The sequence below is a fragment of the Heterocephalus glaber genome, unplaced genomic scaffold (assembly GCF_053883595.1).
Source record: "Heterocephalus glaber isolate CG9 unplaced genomic scaffold, H.glaber_assembly_v1.0 deba00001553, whole genome shotgun sequence".
NCBI lineage: Eukaryota > Metazoa > Chordata > Mammalia > Rodentia > Bathyergidae > Heterocephalus > Heterocephalus glaber.
Window position 1 is genome coordinate 21,022,406 of NW_028258344.1, and position 19,636 is coordinate 21,042,041.

Genomic DNA, 19,636 nt, shown 5'->3' on the forward strand with positions numbered 1-19,636 from the left:
ATGCCCCGAGGCCCGCGCAGCCCCCACCCGGCCCTGCCCAGCCAACCGCCCCTGCACCCCTACTCGGCGGGCCAGCTCTCCGGTCCAGGCCGCCTAAGGCTCCCTATCCCGAGCCGCAGAGCCTGTGCCTTCTGCCCCTTGATTTAATGTTATTAAAGATAGAGCTTCCATGTTGTCTAAAATTAAAAAGTAGGGGTCTTGGTTCATAGCTAGACAGGATTCTTAGCCAAATCTTCATTCACCAAAAATCATTGCTGTTGTGTATCATAAAGAGAACATTAAGAATATGTTATAAGCTAAAACAAAGTGCATTTTGGTTTATGAACCTCTTTATGAACCTAGTCCTTGTCTTATATGACTCACACCCATTTGGGGAACTATTCTGCTTTGTCATTTCTACTCTTCCCACACTCTTCCTCAATTATTGCCAAAATTCCACTAGTCTCCACCTTCTATGCAGTTGCTAATCCATTGATTTTTATGATAATTCTATTTTCACCCTCATTACTATACAGAAATTGTCACGCATGTGCATCCCATAACACTGTCATTCCTCTGTCCCCCTGAATTTCACTCTTCCTTCACCTTTAGCCCTTCCCACTGATCACACTAATATTGTCAGTATTTCCCTACTTAAAATGGTGTCACATGATGCTACATCTACCTCCAGACACTGTTTCATTTCTTTCCTTTTTTTTGTTAAGCAAAATTCTACGTAGTTTTCAATATTTGATTTTTCCATTCCTTTCATATTTCTTCCCTCTAATATTGAAGTTCAGGGTGTGTTTGCCCTGCCTACTCCACAAAAGAAGTGCTGTCAAGGATTCTAAGGGTCTATTCTTTGGCAAATCTGTGGATCAATTCTTATGTACATCTAACTAGACCAATCAGCATCTTTGAACAGCAGACCTCTCCCTTCTTTTCAAAATACTTCTTTTACTGCCTTTTATGCCCCATTCTGTCTTAGTTTCCCCTACATCATCCAATCTCATTCTTGTTCAGTCTTCACTGGTCCTCCTTATCTTAGGAGGTAATAATGGAGTGTCTCATGCCAGTACAGCCAACAAAAAGTGTGTATTCCCTAAAGGAAATTAAAAATTTAAAAAATAGTGATAAAACTGATTAAAGTTGGCCTACTTCAGTATTTTTGCTATGGGTAGGCAGTTCTACTTGATGGCAATGATAAAACTCTGCTCCATCTTGAGGGGCTTACAGTGCCCAGCTTTGGTGTGCTATGTGGAAGGTATATTCCAGGCTCACTGTGGGCCCACATTCTCCAGCTGATTTCAACCTCACCTCAAGGTCTTCAACTGCCACTTACATATTGATCTCCTTTCCAACTCCCTCTGTTTCTCTCTGTCTCTGTTCCTCTTTCTGTCCACATCCACACACACACTCATACACTAACTTTGGATATATTTACTTGTATATGTAAAGGGAATATCTCAAGATAAGCATTCAGAAGGATTCCAGACCTTCTATACTCTTCCATATTTTTCCACCTGTATTTGTCCTCATCATACTAAATGTCATCTCCATTCTTCTTAGGCCAAAATATTGAAATCATCCTGGGTCTTCCTTTCTCAGTTTCCTCATCAGTCAAATCTACTGAAGTTGCTTTACAGTTTTCCTTTGAAATACATACAGCTCCTTTACTGCTTCTTTAGTCCAAAATACCATCCTCTCACAAAATCTCACCAGTGGCCTCATTGTACTTCTCCATGTACTATAATTTTACATATGTCCCTCAAACTTCTGGAGAAGTTCTTTTCCTTTGGCCATTTTTATCCCATTTCTTCAAGGTCTATCCCTACCTGTTTGTTCCTTGTCAGTACCTTTTGTCATCCTTCAGCAGCCTTCAGGGTCACTTATTAATTTTTGTTCCTTAAGGTTCTGCCCTCAGTCCTCATCTTCCACACACTATTTGTTCTTCCTGAGGAATGTTATTTACTCCCAAGTCACCAGTTAATAAAACTTCTAGAGATATCTTTAACTCAGACTTCTCTTCCAGGACCTACATACATTAACTTAAATGTTTACTAAACATCTCTATTCAAATTCATGTCCAAAACTGAGCTCATCATCTTTTCTCTCAACCCAGTCTTGGACATTTTAACATTCCTTTTCTCTCCAGTGTAATTAGTATTCCTTTCTCTGTGAATTTTCCTAGGCAATGATAGATTGAAGTACAGAGGATGCTATAGTGTTATCCTAATCATATATATGTATATATATATATATATATATATATATATATATATATATATAAAATCCTATCCCTGTAATCCATCCTCTGGACAGCATCTCAATGATAAAAATACAGTTATTATACTTTTGCTTAAAACTCTCACTTTGCCAAGATCCAGGGACTCTAGGCCAATTCTTGTATTCAGGCATAGGAGAAAATAAACTATTTCTCAGAAACAATTTTTTTCTACTGCTAATAGAGTCCAAAGAAGCAATGTGCCAAATTGCATCAATTTGTTTGCTCATTAATGAATGATGGAATGATTTATTAAATAAATATTTCATGGACATGTATAAGTATTGTCTGGAAAGTTCATAGCAGGTTCCAATAGTACATTCTTCAGTCTTGGCTCCAGCCAGACTTTTCTGATCTTCCATTTATGGAGCTGTGTGCACTTTCAGTACCTTTTCCTATCCAGCTGTATTTCATTTATGTTTATATCTTTCATTGCCTAGGTCACTTCCACAAGTGTAATTTGGGGATTTGTAACCATATAAATTTGACCTTTTTGAATGTGGTGAGATGCAGAAAATTCCAGATCAGGAAAAGTCAAGAATTATTTACATGTAATTTACAAAGCTTTTCTGCATTTTAGATTAATGACAGGTTTGTTTCAGCAATTTTAGTGTTGACAAAAAGACTCCATCTAGTCAGCTGAAATTTGTTTTTATGGTCACATGTAAGTCACAATATAAGTAATTCTGCATTTGAAGAGCAATAACTTTCCCTGTGTATCTACGCATAGAGGTTATTTTATTATAAGTAGTGATATATCAGATACTAGAATATTTAAACATTAAATATTTAGAAAGTACTGTATAAAGATTGCATTTACTTGTTTGCAATATCACCTAGAGGTGGTAAAAACTACTTCGTCCTTATAGAGACTAGGTAAGGTGGCAAGAAAAGAAACAATTTTATCTCCATTTTATAGATGAGAAAACTAGTTTGGGTCATTAATAGATCAATTTTAATTTCTAAAAATGGAATCATGGTTTCTTATTGAATTCCTTGTTGCAAACATTTCCCACTTCATATTGTCTTTTTGAAAGTTCTAAAATATTTTCTTTTGTCCTTTATAAATTGATTTGGAGGAAAAGCAAATGTTTTGTGCTTTCATGGTCTAGTCAGTCAGGTGTATGATTTAGGTGACTGAGAATAAAGAATAAACAGAAAAATTACTCAAATCCAATACTTGTGTATAGAATGATGATTATTTCAACAGAGAGGTTATTTTCTCTAATTCTCCACAGCAAGAGTGAATGATGGCTTCACACATAATGGTCCCAGAGAGGCATACCTACTATCTCATTGACTGTGATTGAAATAAAATCTTGGGGATGATGAAGCTGTAGTATAGAAAACATATTCTATAAGTTGTGAAACCTATTCAACTCTATAGCTGTGGTCATTTAAAAATAGTGCAGACTTAAGGGGGGCCACTTAATGTTGCAGAAGTCTTTGAGAAAAAAGGGTAAGAAAAGTTATTGAAGCTTCCAAGAACTAAATAAAATGACTGAGCTAAAGAAATGCATTCACCTGAAGGTGAATGACTCTTGTAAGGAGACTGTGAAAGAGATAAAAGAAATAGTGAAAAAGAAACACTACCAGATAGCCATTTGTTTGTTTTCTTTTCTATTAAAAATAATTTTTGTAGTGCTATGAATTAATCCCAATGCCTCATGAATGCCAAGTAAGTACTTTACCAATAGTTAAATCTCTAGCATAAAAAAATAATTTCAGAAAAACTTTGTCCTAGTATGTGCCCAGTGTGGATGAAACTTGATGATTATATTAAGTGAAATAAGCCAGTCACAAAAAGACAATTTTTTTCTTAAATTACTTTATTGGTACATTTTAGGTATGCAATACATTTACATTTATTATTGGGTGCTTGTACCTGTACGTGATGTATCTTGGTTCTTATTTTTTCCCCACTACCTGTGCGCCCTTCACCTCCTCCCTCTTCCCTATCTACACGGACTTTGTTTCCATTTTTTCTCTTTTCTCATAATGTTTCCTTTCCCTTCTTTCCTTTCCCCTTCCCCTCCCACCACCCCTGCCCCTTTGTACATTTTCTTCCTATTTCAAATGATCAATTATTAATTTTAATAATTTTAACCCTTATTTATACTTTCAGTTTCTCACATTAGAGAAACTATTCGGTATTTACATGTGTGTGTCCTATTTATTTCACTTAAGAGTATGGCCTCAATATGTATCCATTTAGCTATAAATGAAAAAGGCAAATATTTCATGGTTCTATCTATAGGAGGTATCTAAAGTAGGCAAGTTCATAGAATAACTAGTGGAATAGTAGTTTTCAGGAACCAAGGGAAGGTTGAAGGGGAGGTATTAATCATAGGGTATAAAATATAAGTTAAGCACTCAATGTAAGTTCTAGAAATCTACTGTATAACATTATACCTAAATTTAGTCACATTACATTATCACATAAAATTTTAAGAGGGTACATCTTGTTTTAAATGTTCTGAATGCACATGCACAAACACACACACACACACACACACATACACACACACACTCAAGCTAGCTATGAGATAGGAAGAGTTGAAATAACTGGCCAGCATTCAACATGAACAAAGGCCTCAATGGATAAATATGGATCAGTTTTTGAACCAGAGGTGTTTCCTCTGTTGATGAGCAACCCAGTAAAGCCAGCCCAGTGAACTGAGGAATGAAATGTTCCAGACACTGTAGAGATTGTAATAAATACCATAAGGATTTAAATCTAAGTAACTGGACAATTGATTATATGATGGGAACACAATGTTGCACTCAAATTATGAGCAGGAAAGTTCATTCTTCTCATTTCAAAACAATCAGAAATGAAACAACCTTATATGGAAAAATGTATTAGAAATTAATAAATTTAAGAAAAAGCATTTCAAGAAGAGCAGTTTAAAATATAAGACATTAAGAAGTTGTATGAGTAATTTATTAAAACTAATTGATATCAGGAACTTATCAAATTTCTTTGAGGCCCCATTACACTGAGGTCACAGATGATTCAAGAAGCAGAAAAAGTGATCATACATTCCTGGCCTAGGAAGCCCCAGGAGATACTGCTCCCTTACTATATAAAAATAACTTCTGTGTAAAACCAGACAGGGCAGAGGAAAGGAGCTTTACTTTCCAGAAAAAAAAAATTACAAACCCAGCCCCATTCAGATAATTGACACTGGAACATCCAATGCACTTCAATCTATTACTGCCTGGAAAAAATAATTTAAGAGAAAGCACTGCAGGTCAACAAAGATGATGTTGCTTGGTTACTCAAAATCATTTGGTAGCTTGCTGAGTTGCTCAGCTTTTTAGACGAGCGCTCTTTGTATACACATAGGAAAAGGATGGAGAAGACCACTTGAAACCATTTTTCATTGGAAACTTGCTTCATGCGAACACTGATTTTCTTTTTGCACTGCCCAAGCAAGATCAGCAATCTTAAGTAAAATGTAAAGTACCAAGATGGTAATAAATGTTGATTTTGATGTATTCTTTTAAATATTAATTTTGTTAAGATGAAATTGCTTAGAAGGAGTTTGAGTTGGTTTTTAGTAGAAAATGAGTTCAGTTCTCAGGCTTCCTGCGCCAGAACTCTTTGGAGGCTGCCTGGAGGCCTCCTGGTTGGGGGTGGCCTTTGGGAGCAGGTAGAATCACCCAAACCTTCCCTTGTGCTGCTCTGTGCCTTTGGAAAAAATTACTTAAACTGTCTGAGCTTTGATGTCTCATCTCTTCCATAAAAGCAGTGATATTTCTGTTACAGATTACCGTGAGGATTGAGTAAGGAAATGCATGTTACATGCCTAGCACCTCACAGGTTTCCAAAAAATGCTAACTTATTTGGAAATTAGAGAGCTCCAAAATATCTTCACTTGTATTCACAGAGCCTTTAAAATATCCTTTTACAATGAGTCACAAAGCTTTGGTAGAGGCGGGAGAGTCTCCAGAAATGAAGTGAGGGGGATGGGTGTGACTAGATGAGTCGTGGAGCAAAAGTTGTTACAAACTACTTGCAGACTGTTTTAGAATTTAGTCTCATTCATCAATTAAAAAAATAAAATTGTATTTTTCTTAATGGATTCAGTAAATAAGTTTCAAAATGTTACTGATGACTAGAGGAAATGATTATATTTTCTTTTTTCTCTTTACTGTGTTAGAGCTTTTGGCTTGATATTTAATGTTTTGGTGGGGTACCTTTTATTTTATATGCTAAATATTTTGTTTAATGTATTAGCAAATTAATAGGAAAGGCTGAGATGTGGAAGTTTTGTAGCCAAATGCATTAGTTTTCCTTATCTTCAAGGATACTTCCATACACTGCCAGGTTATGCCTAAAACTACACACAGTACTGAACTCCATATACAGTTTTTTTCCTGTGTATGCATACTTATGATAAAGTTTAAATTATAAATAATCACAATAAGATATTAATAAGAATAACTTACTATAGAGCTGAGTAAGCTCAGCATACAAAGTTTTTCTTTTATTAAGTCAAGAACTTTCACCTTTTCACTTAAAGAAACCACTTGATGGCTTCTTTCTGACATATTCAAGTTGTGAAAATCACTGATCTTGTACTTTGGGGCTATTATTAAGTAAAATAAAGGTATCTTGACAACAAATGCTGCACTAGCTTGACAGCCAATCTGATACCTGAGAAGACTATTTAGTGAATAATGTATGAGTAGTGCATACAGTGTGGATACACTGGACAAAGGGCTAATTATGTCCTATGTGAGAAGGATTGGGATGATTTTATATTTCATCATACTACTCAGAATGGCATATGATTTTAGACTTACTGATTATATATTTCTAGAATTTTCCATTTAGCATTTACAGACTGTATTTAACTGTGGAAGTCAGAACTCAGATAATGGAAAACTACTGTCCTATCTTAGTATCGTACTTTGTAGCTGGAACATTTACCCATTATTTTTAAATTTTTAGTTTTTACTGGAATTGTGCTGGATGCTTTCCAAATTTTGCTGAGAAGAATACAAAAAGTATATGTCTATTACTGTCATGAAGTGCATATTAGATTTATTTCCACAATATACACCTAGACTGTTAAACAATAAACATTTTAGATCTTTCCCTGAGATTTGTATTGATTATAGTTTTGAAAAAATATTAGTATTTCAATTAAGAGGGAGGAGTAGATTTTCTTGAATTTTATCACTTTGTTTACCATGATAAATATTATTCACATAACAGAGGAATAAATAAAAAGCAGTAATAAGAAGATAAGCTTAAGCATAGACAAGGTAGTGCAATTAAAGAAAGAGGATTGTGAGAACTTTCATCCTCATCAGAAAAAGGAATAGGAACCCTAATCATTTAGACATTAAGTTTTGTCTTTTTAGGTGTAACCCTTTGGATTTAGCTAGGAAAATAAATAATTAGCAGATTTGGGGCCAAATGAGAATAAAAGTACTGGAAATAATTGCAGAATCAAAAAGAAAGTTACTTTTAGGATTTTTTAAAATATGGTTTAGTATATCATTGTGATTAAGAAACCATCCCTGAGACTGTGTGGGCTCAAATCATAGCTCTATCCTTGCTGGGCATGTTGAGGTGCTTGTAAAGAACATCAATCAGCACCAGGCACAGAGCAGATATTCTGTAGTGTTGTTGATGATGGTGATTGTGATGATCAATACACAACTCCACAGAAAATGCTGCTGATTATGCCTACATTATGTTAATAAAAATGAAGTAATTTGGGCCATTTTCAAGTGTGTTATCATCCCCAAATCGACAGGACAGAGTAGAATACTGGATAAACTAAGCCAATGGCATTATTTTTAAATTAAGCAGGAAAGTTCAGGTGCCAGAAAACAAAAACTAGTAATCTAATTAAATCACCAGCAAGAGACAAATCCTGTTAACAACAGTCAGTTTTGTTACTACAGAGCAATTATTAAAGTGAAATATTGCAAGATGCTATGTATCATAACTAGGTTTTAAACATTCTATTTTTACAGCCAGAAAAGTATAGATTAATCAGTTTGTTTGATAAGTTAAAAGCTTCTTTATTAAAATATTTATATCAATTGTATAAAGAGAGTAACATTGTTGAGTTTATAAAATAAGTTCTGGGACACACTGATACACATTCCTTTATAAAATTATTTGCACAAGTAACTGTCACTGGAATTTCCAAGTGCCACAGAACCTAATTTGTGAAATTAAATACCAGTTTCTGATTGTGTATTTTTTTAAGTCATTGTCAAGTTAAATCATTTTAACATGGTACCAGACTATCATTTGGTTGCATGTTATATTCAAGGAATATAAATGTTTCTGGAAATATCAGATTTTTTCACAGGACTAGTGAAAAATCTCCCCCCCCCCCCAGACAACATTAACTTCCAAAAGTTATAGTAGTATAAGTGGATATGTTTTAAACTTCTTAGCGTTTACACCAGACTGACAGCATTTTCATTCTTGGCTCTAAGTTTCCAATTTCATGACCTGGGACAAGTAATCAATCCCTTTAAGGGCCAGTCTCTTGATTTATAAAGTGAGGATTGATAATTGCCTCATGATTTTACTGTGAGGATTACATGATTGTTTCTGTGCAAAATAGCTTGTTACAGTACTTGGCAGATATACAAATTCAAAAATCTTTGTTTTATTTTTATTTTTATTAATTGTCAAGGAGTAACAATTATTTGATCAAATTCAGGTAGATACCACTGATACTGAAGATAGGAAGAACAAGTTCAATAAATACAGTGAAGTGTGTGTGTGTGTGTGTGTGTGTGTGTGTGTGTAGGGTAAGGACTCTTAGATAAATTCTCTTTTTATTTTTTCAAGAAAAGATGGGAAGATGTGTTTTTATTTATTTTATTTATTTTTATTTTTATTTTTTGGTAACGGGGATCAAACTCGGGACCTTGCACTTGTGAGGCAGGCGCTGGAACCACCGAGCTAAATCCCCAGCCCCACGTGTTTTTATTTTTAGGTAAACACATTGATGTATGTAATGGATTATTATCCACGTTGGGTATAATTGATAGAGTTGGAATTTCGAGTGCTCAAGCATTTATAAATTCTCATCTTGAGACTTATCTCTTTCAGGATATAGTACATAGATATTGGAATGCTAGTATCTTAGGTGACTGTGACATACCTTCCTCTGTCTTTACTTGGGAATCTGTGAAGATAAAAAGCTGCTCTCAAGCAGCTTACAATTTATTGAGGAAATGTAATGGATCACATATAAATTTATCACAGTGTATCCTGATGAGAACTGAGGTAGATAGATAGATAGATAGATAGATAGATAGATAGATAGATAGATAGCTCTGGGAACACTTGCTTTTGGTTTTGAGGGAAGAATAGAAGGCCAACAGGAAGAGAAGAAAACAGGCATTTAAAATCAAATGGACAACACTGATTAAGACTTAAAATCATGAGAATTTGCCAAGAGGAAGAAGGAAAACTTCTTGAGTGATATATTGGGTGTACATCAAGGCTGTGATCTACTTGAAAGTAACTTCTGGATTTATGAGCAAAGACTGAGAATTTTTTCCTTTCAAGATTAATTTAAGATATGAAATACATTATTGTGTGTTTGGGGGAGCACTGATTATTATGATTGTATTGTTTTTAAATAGGTTACCACTAAAGGCTAAAGGTTTTGTAAATAGCAGGAAGAACAATTAGTAAATTAGCCAGAATAGTGCCTTGGTGTGCACTCCTATTTTCAAGGTTAATTATTTGTTTAATTAAAGCCTTTAGAATCAACCAGAGATGCTATTTCCTGGAAATATTAGGCAGACATAATTATCTTTGGCAGTGTAAGAAATGTGTGACAACATTTTTTTACATCTCGATAATATGTAGCCTTTCATGACTTTGAAGACTATATCACATTATGCTTTTATTTGTATTAAGTATTTTCTCTAAGAATTATAGACTACTCATATAATTATGTCTTTATTTTATACATGAAGGAACTGGGACATACAGAGGTCAAGATCCCATACCCGGAATGTAATGGAACCATGATTTGTACTCAGTCTATATTCTTAAAGGATACCTCTTAAGACTTCGGTGAGGTATTAGATTGGAAAGACAAGGAACTTGAAGGAGATAGGATATTGTAGAAGCTACTAAAATCATCAGGGAAGAGATGATGGAAGGAGTAGAGAGAAGTACATGTGACAAGAGTATGCAACCAGAAGTATATGATTCACTATGGAGACATAATGAATTGTTTAAGGCAATTTCTGGACTTTTTTTTTTTTTTTTGATACCGGGGATCGAATTCGGGACCTCGCACCTGTGAGGCACATGGTGGAGCCACTGAGGTAAATCCCTGGCTCGGGACTCTTTTGTTAAACTTTTCCTTTTTTAAAAAATGGACTTTACTACAGCAGAGGACACAGTAGTAAGAAGGCAAGTTGGTGAAAATAATGATCTATGTTTGGGGTTGAATTTAGAAAACCAGGGCATTAGTAGTACTTCAGCTCTGGAGTTCAAATACAAGAACAGAAACAAAATTTGGACTTACTGATGACTTGGACTGATTCTTTAGGTTTTGGCTCAAGTGCCTGACGTTTCCTTTGGTCTTTCACATTGGCTATCATATATTGTATTTTTCTCCTCTTTTGGGTTTCTTTTTTTATTGTTATTTTTATTGGTACACTTCAGGTATACAAGTAAAAGGAAGTTCATAGTCTATGTAGCATGTCATTCCCATTAAACACATAATCTTCTAATGTAGCCTTCGTCAAATAGCTCAAATGTAAAACTAAGAGTGAGTATTTTCAGTTCTATGTTTTATCTATATTGTTGTATTGATTCTATGCTACTAAGCATTAAGAATTAAATTTGGAGTCTGTGCAAAGCACTGCTTACTAGAATACATGGCATGACACAAACTCACTTGAGCTGTACCTGGTACTTACTTCTTCTGATGGCCAAAGTTGGGGTTTTTGTGATGCTTGCTATGATATAAGAGCTGAATATGAAATAATTATTACTTTTCACTCTGATGTCCTCTGCAGAAACTTCCACTTTGGGAGCCAGGATCTGTGAGGATGATCTTACAGAGCAGCAATTGAGAGCAAGCTCAGGTAATAGTTTATATTCCTTTCAAAATCTTGCATTGTCTTAAATGAATTGCATTTGTTACTCTTATAATCTGTGTAATAAATGTTCTCTTGAACTGCTGTAATTAGATGGGATCAGATCCCTTATACAAAATAATGAAAAGCCAATAAAATATATACAGAATTTGGAAGCATTTGTAAAGTGACTTTAAATTTATGTCAACAGCAAAAATGAGAGAAAGGTAAATTTCATGTATCCCTCCCACTCCTGTACATACTTAACCTCCCTCTTTATCACCATCGTACACCTGAGTGGACAAACCTAAATTGACATGTCTTTCTCCTCCAAACTATAGTTTCTACTAGGGTTCACTTTTGGTGTTGTACATTTTATAGGTTTGGACCTATACCTATCTTTTAATATCATATAGAGTAGTTTCATTACCCTAAACATAGTATGTCCAACCTATTCATTATTTACCACTCCAGCCTACATGTGTGAAAACCACTGACTCTTTGCTGTTTCCATACTTTTAGCTTTTCTTTTTTTTTTCCCTGATTAACTTTATTGGTACATTTTAGGTATAAAATACAGTTACATTCATCATTGGGATCTTGTACCATTACATGAGTATCTTGGTTCTTATTTTTTTTCCCCTTCCCTTGCCCTCCCTTCACCCCCTCCACCCATCCCTATTTGCAAAGACCTTGTTTCCATTTTTTCCTCTTCTCATATTTTTTTCCTTTCCCTTCCCCTACCCCTCCCAATTCCCCTGCTCTTTTAGACAATTTCTTCCTGTTACAAAATAACACTTATACATTTTTAAAAATACAATATTATGATCTAGGAGACATTACCACAGATTTTACAGAATTTAAAAGGATATAGAAAGCATATTTCAAAAATCTTTTTTGAAATAAATTTGACAACTTCTAAGAAGTAACTTAGAAGACAAATTAATGAAACTAACTCTGGAGGAAATATAAAATTTGAATAGCACCTATTAAAGAAAGTATATTCCTAGCTTGAAAACCTACCTATATGACAACAGCAGGCTCATATACATTCTAACTGATAAATTATATCAAACAATTAAAGCAGAAAAAAGAAGGAACACTTCTCCCCTCATTTTAGGAACTCAACATTGTGCTAATCCTAAAATTGGATAAAGATAATAGAAGTGAAAAGTATGAACATAGATAGCAATTTGTTTAACAAAACAAACTATTAGAAGTCAGATCTGGCAGGATGTAGAAAATGGTTTTGTTATAGGGATGGCAGTGTTGGTTCAGCAATGGAAGATCCACTCCCAAAAGTCATCATTTTAACAGAGGAAAGGATAAAGCCATATGATCCTGTCACTAGTTGGAGAAAAAGTATTGGACCAAATTCTACAGCTGTTCATGGTAAAAGCTATCAGAAGACTAGAAGTAGAACAGAAACTTCTCAACAAATTAAAGACATGTACTCCATACTTCCAGCGAGAATGCCTTGTATGAATGGAGAAAATACAATGCTTTTTCCATACGGTGGGGAACAAGGGAAGATATGCTTATTCTTTATCTGACCATTAAACTTTGAAACCTAGTCCCCACCTAAATAGTCTGGCAATAAAATGACACAACTAGGATAGGATTGTCATGGCAGAAGCAAAATCTTTATATGTAGATGAAATGATCATCTACAGAGAAAATACTAAGAAATCTCTAGGAGCCCCTAGAACTTGTATTTGAATTTAGCAGGATTAGAAAACACAAGGTATATATAAAAATTCAGGTCTGTGTATACTTGCTATAGATGAAGAACTGGATATTGAAATTTAAAAGTTATGTAGGAGTACAAAGGACCCAGAAAAGCCAAAAACAAAAACAAAAACAAAAACAGAAACAGTGTTGGAAGGCGTTTAGCACCCAATTTTAAGACTTCTAAAGCTACAGTAATCAAGGCAGTGTTGGTGTAAGGAAAGACATATAGATCATTGGAATAAAACAGAGAATCTAGAAATAGAACCACACATATATGGTCTACTGAGTTTTGAAAGATTATTTAATATTAGCATTTTATAGAATATAAACTGAATTCAAGAGCCGAGGAAGAGATAGTGTTTTCAGCAAACGGCACTAGAACACCTGGTATCCATATATAAAAAATTAACCTCAACCCTTTTTTTCCATACATGAAAATAACTTGAAGGGATGTACGAACCTAAATAAGAATGCCTAAAAGTATAAAACTTTAAGAAGAAATTATAAGGGAAAATATTTATGAATTCAGGGTAGGCAAGAACTACCTAGGATACAAAAAACATGATGTATAAAAGAAAAAATTGATAAATGAGATTCCACCAATATTTAGAACTTTAAATGACATCATTAAAATGAAAAGTAGTCCTTAAACAGATCATATTTACAATGCATATAACCTATGAGCAGAATATATAAAGAATTCTTAGAGCTCATTAATAGACAACCCAATTAAAATGTAGACATAAGAAGATGATAAATAGCCAGTATAGCATAAGGAATGGTGTGCAACTCTAGAATCAGAAAAATACTAATCAGTACAATAATAAGATTGAATTATACACTCATTAGGGAGATGAAATCAAAAGTTTTAAAAGCCTTGTCATGACTTTTTCTTTTTTTGGATTTTCCCTCTTTGGGTTTAATTTGTCACGCCCAGTGGATTCATTCTGCTGGGTTTCCTGGGGTTGTGATCCTCATTGTCTTTTCCTGGGTATTGTCTACAGTTTTTTGGAGTGCTAGTTTGGTATTCATGAAGTTCCTGAGGTGCTCTTTATCATGAAAGTATCTTATTTCTCCATCAATTTTGAAAGATAGTTTTGCAGGGTACATCCATCTGGGTTGGAGGCTGTTTTCTTTTAGGGCTTGGAATATGTCACTCCAAGCTCTTCTTGCCTTGAGGGTTTGCATTGAGATGTTTGCTGTGATTCTGATGGGCTTTCCTTTGTATGTGATTTGTTTCTTTTCTCTCACTGCTTGTAGAATTTTATTCTTTTGTTGGATTTCTGGAATCCTAACTATTATATGCCTATGTGTAGATTTTTTTTGATTAAGGCTAGCTGGAGTCCTATATACCTCACTTATCTGTATGTCAAGTTCTTTTCCCCTCCTTGGGAAGTTTTCTGCCATCACTTCTGTGAACAGTTTTTTAATGTCATCTGCACTCTCTCCTCTTTCTTGATTGACTCCAATCAGTCTTATGTTATTCTTCTTTGCATCATCTATCAGCTGCTGGATTGATTTCTCATGTTCCCTTACAATTTTAAAGCAATTTTTCTTTTCCTCCTCACTAATTGCAATCTTATCTTATATGTGAAATTCTATCCTCACATTGGTTCATTCTGCTGTGTAGACTTTCGATGGAGTTTTTAATCTCTTGGAAATCTGTTTGTATCTGTTTTATGGATTCCATTTGTTTCCTATGTTGCGATTCCATCATATTCATCAGATCCTCTATTTTTTTATTTTGTCCTTTCTAGATTTATTAATCCTGTCTTGCACCATGAGCAAAATCTTTGCTGTTATCTGAGTAATTATTTCTGATTTCATTTTTCCCAGATCCTCTTTTGTTGCCAGTTCAGAGAGTCCAGGTGGTGGAGTATCAGAGTGTTCCATCTCCTTTCCCTTCGGAGTTGCTGTAGGTGATCCAGAAGTCTGTTTTTGAGGCTTGTTTATGTGTCTTCTCATTTCCAAGGCGGGGGGGGGTGTGTGTGCTTCTGGTGCCCACTCGGCTCACCTTCTCTGCCCTAGGAGCTTGGGATGGCAGTGGGGGAGGTTCCTTCCAGGTGCTGGGACCTGCTCAGTGTCTCTGCCCTAGGAGCCTGGGATGGAGGTGGGGAGCTTCCTTCTGGGTGCTGGGACTGGCTGAGCTTCTCTGCCCTAGGAGCCTGGGATGGAGGAGGGAGCTTCCTTCAGGGTGCTGGGACTAGCCACTTCTGGCTTTTCTAGGATGTCATATATTTGGAATTATATAGTGTATATAATTATTTAATCTTTTCAGATTGACTTCTTTCACTTAGTTGTTTTTCATGTTTTGATAGCTCATTTCTTTTTAGCATTGGATAATATTCCATTGTCTGGATTTACAAGCTTATCCATTCTCTACCTAAGGGCATCTTAATTGCTTCCAAGTTTTGGCAATGTAAATAAAACTGCTGTAATCTCTGAGTATAGGTTTCTGTGTGGATAGTAATTTTCATTTCTTTTGAGTAAATATCAAGGAGTGTAGTTGCTGGATAATGTGGTAAGATTATGTTCAATTTTGCAAGAAACTATGAAACTATTTCAAAGTGGTTGTGTTATTTTGCATTCCTACCAGCATTCCTACCAGAATGAGTGATCCTGTCACTCCCCAATCTCACCAGCATTTGATGTCAATATTCTGGATTTTGGCCATACTAATAGGTGTTAGTGGTATTGTGGTTTTCATTTGCAATTCCTTGATGACCCTGATGACATAAGATATGTGGAGTATCCTTTATGTAGTTATTCACTCTCTGCATATCATCTTTGGTGAAGTGTCCCTTAAAGTCTTTGGACCATTTTCAAATTTAGTCATTGTTTACTCTTGAGTTTTCTCATTTTGGATTTGAATAATAGTGTTTTATCAGATATGTTGTTTGTAAATATTTTCTTCCAGGTGCTGGCTTGCCTTATTCTCTTAACAGTGACATTCAAAAAGAAAATATTTAATTTTAATGCAGCTGAGCTTATCAATGCTTTTGTGGATTTTATGTCTGTTGTGGTATCTAGAAGGTTGTTGCCAAACCCAAGGTCATTTAGATTTTCTCCTATCTAGCCATTTTAAAGTTTATATTTTGCATTTAGATCTATTATTTACTTTGAGTTCATTCTTCTGAAGTATGTAATATTTGTCTTTCAATTCTGTATTTATTTTTTTGCATGAGAATATCTCTAGCTTCATAATGAACAAGTAACTTCAGCTTGACAATTTCTCATGGCTACATTTATACACTATGAAATTTTACCTAAATCATAAGTTTCATGTAAAAGATATTAATAATATAGAGATTATTTTTAGTATTAATAGATTAATTGGATTTTGTGCAGTCATGTCAACACATTCACTGGTCTCTGTGTGTGCATGTGTATGTGTACCTTAAAAATGGCAGGTACACCTCCTTAGATGCATTGTATCTGGATAATTTAAGAAGAAACTTACCCATGTATTTATTTTTGCTACGTAATATGATATGAGTGGGAGGTTTATACATTTGGAGGAGTAATAGATAGAAAAAATGATGACAGAAAGTCCTTTGCATCCATGGTGGAATATTAAAATACTTAAGAAAAAGTTTCTGCAAGTGAAAATATTGCTCCAATATAAACTCAGAAGTCTTCCTTTAAGAACTTCAAGGTGCACTTTTCATCATTTTTTTCTAAATTTTGTATGTTATTTTCTCTAAAAAATTAAAGAACATATTTAAGATAAAATAGAATAAATCCAGTCTCCACCACCTTAAACCAATAATAAGGTTTCATTAATGACTTAGCCTAATATAGCAAAAATGCAAGACTTATGACAAATGTTGAGCTAAAAATGATCCACTAGCCATCAATACACTTCTTTATTGTTTTTAAACAAAGACAGTAAAATTTACATCATTACTTCAGTCTCTCTGAGGTGCTTTAGATTTAGATATTCCAGTACATTCTGCATATTTTCATCTAGATGTTCTACAGGAAAGTCAAATTCCAAATTTGACTGCCCTTTCTGCAACAGTATTTCTTTTCTGCTTTACTCTAACTCTATTGATGAGATCTAGCCATCATATAATAAAACTAGAGATCATCAGTTTTACTTAGCATATTTAGACAGTGGCTCTCTGTGCCAGATACTACTGCCCAGGGGTCATGAACAAGACAATAGGACCACCTTTTGTTAGATAGTTTTCTAGACACCTAAACGGAATTTTCAGATTGTAATAAAGGTGGTGAAGGAGGCAATAGGCTAGAGCAGAGGGGTTTTTAAAAGTATTTTCCACTAATAGAATTTCTAAGAATACAAATTCTGGGCCCCACCCCAGACTGACTGAATCAGTAACACTGGGAATGGGATCCAGCCATCTGTGGTTTTCCAAGCCTTGCAGGTGATGGTGATTCTTGTGGAGTCTAATGGTCCCTTACCTGAGTCACAGGTGAAGTGCTACTTTAGAAGAAGTGGTCAAAAAAGTTTTTTGAGGAACTGACAGGTCAGTTGAGTCCTGAAGAAGGAGAAGGGGCTAAATATGAAAGGAATCTGTTGAAACATTTACATAAAAATGTTGGTTACATTCCAGGAAGAAAAAGAAGGCTAACATGGGGAAAGTGAGTGAGGAGGATAGCAGCATAGTATGTGTTCAGAAAAGCAGGCAAGGGCCTCATCAGTTCAACCAAAGTAAGGAATTCATATTACTCTAGGTGAAGTGGTCAACTGTGCTAGAATTCAGGCAGAAGAATGGATTGGTTTATTTAGGCTTGCAGGATAAATTACAGGAAAACAAGAGTAAGTCTTACCTAGTTATGAGACCATTTTAGTAGCACAGATAAGAGGCTAAAGATATTGGCAAGGAAAATTTAAAGAAGTGAATGGATTCAGAAGAAGAAATGTTAGACCTTGTTGATTGGCATGTGAAAGGGAAAGAGTTAAGGATTGCTTATAGCAGATGGTGGTACTGTTAACTGAGATGGTGAAGATGCAAGAAAAACTAGAGAGAGATGTGTTAAGCAGGAATCCAAAATTATGACTTGAACATATTCAATATGGTATACCTTTTAGGTGTCCTGATAGAGATATAGTATTGAAAACCATGGGTCCAGGATCATTTACAGGGAAAGTGGAGATAGAGAAGAGGGCTTAGGACCAATGCTGAACTCCAATATTTAGTTGATTAAGAGAAGCCTCCAGCAGAGGGGAATGAGAAGGAACTTTCAGAGAAGTACAGTGAAACCAAAACATTCTGAAACAATGAAATCCAAAAGAAAAAGGGAATACTTTTCTAAGAAAAAGGGAAAAGTACCATCTGTTGACAAAAGTCCTTAAGTAAGATGCAGAGAAGTGACCTGTAGGATTTCACAGCTTGGAGATCATTGGTGAAGAGTAATTCAATGTTATTGAAGGAGAATAGAGGAATGGAGTGGAGTCTAGACTCTCCTTACCCCAGTTTTGATTGTTAAATTTATTCAGTGTTCCAAAAGTATGTCTTGCCCTCCTACCATATTCTAGGTACTTCTGGAACAAAATAAATAAAATAATTACTATTTTCAGAAAATGTTTACTGATAGGGGAAATAGGCAACACAAAGATAATTTCCACATAGAATGGTAAATTGTTAGACTGTTTGGCATCACAGCACAGGAAGGAAAATATAACTTTCCAGACATAATCAAGTTCAAAGTCCAGAAAAGATCTTTAGGAGAAGGAAACAATGTATAGTACTAGTACAAATAACACAAGTATCATTTTTACTAAATACTGATTTTGTGCTAGGCTCTGTGTTGATTGATTTTCATAGATTACCTCACAACAAACCTGTAAGGTAGATATTATTAACTCTATTTTTCCAGATATTGAAACTTATATTTCCCAGGCTTGGCATGAAGGATGAAGTGGAAGTTATACACTGAAGAAAATTTGTCCTAGATAATTAAAGAAATATAATGGTATGGATAGGAAGGGAGAGTATATTACTAACAGTTGGTGTTTCTTAGGAGTGTTTACAAAATGTGACCTGGATTGAGACATCGGCGGCTCCTGGGAACTTGTTAGAAATGGAAGTTCTCAGCTCTCACTCTTGACCTACTAAATGGGGGGGAGGGATCAATCTGTGTTTTAATGTCTCTTTTGAGCAATTCAGATGCCCTAGCTAGAAGACACATTGACAAAAATAAAAGCTGCTTTAGTATCTTTATTTTGGAATTTTTTGGTAATGTGTTTATACCTGTCAGTTATAAGGTTTCTTTTAATACATTTAGTGTTACATTTTTCTTATAACCATCTTATATTTTGTGGCCTGTTGTAATTGAGGAAACACGGTACTTGAATATTAGAATGTAGCCATTCCTTCTTCCAACCCCAAACCTAACCTGTGGGTTTTCTAGAGAAAGTGGTTTCTTCACATTACTACTCTTGACTCTGAAGTATATTTTTATGAGGAATGTCAAATTTATTTCTAAAACTCTCTTTGTGAATGAAAGTGACCTATTATTCTGACTTATATGAAACTTTATGGTGTGTATAAGTTACCTTGTGATTATTTTTTGCATGATTAAAAA

General features: G+C 34.8%; 1 protein-coding gene across 7 annotated transcripts in view; it reads left to right on the forward strand.

Moving 5' to 3' along the window:
• The window catches only part of Zfhx4 (zinc finger homeobox 4), a 189,845-nt gene that overhangs the window by 143,031 nt on the left and 27,178 nt on the right, over positions 1-19,636 (forward strand). For all 7 annotated transcript variants that reach the window (XM_087190507.1, XM_087190504.1, XM_087190508.1 and 4 more), the window contains one exon: positions 11,294-11,362. In XM_087190507.1, coding sequence (XP_087046633.1) covers positions 11,294-11,362 — 69 coding nt within the window. The remainder of the gene's footprint in view (positions 1-11,293; positions 11,363-19,636) is intronic.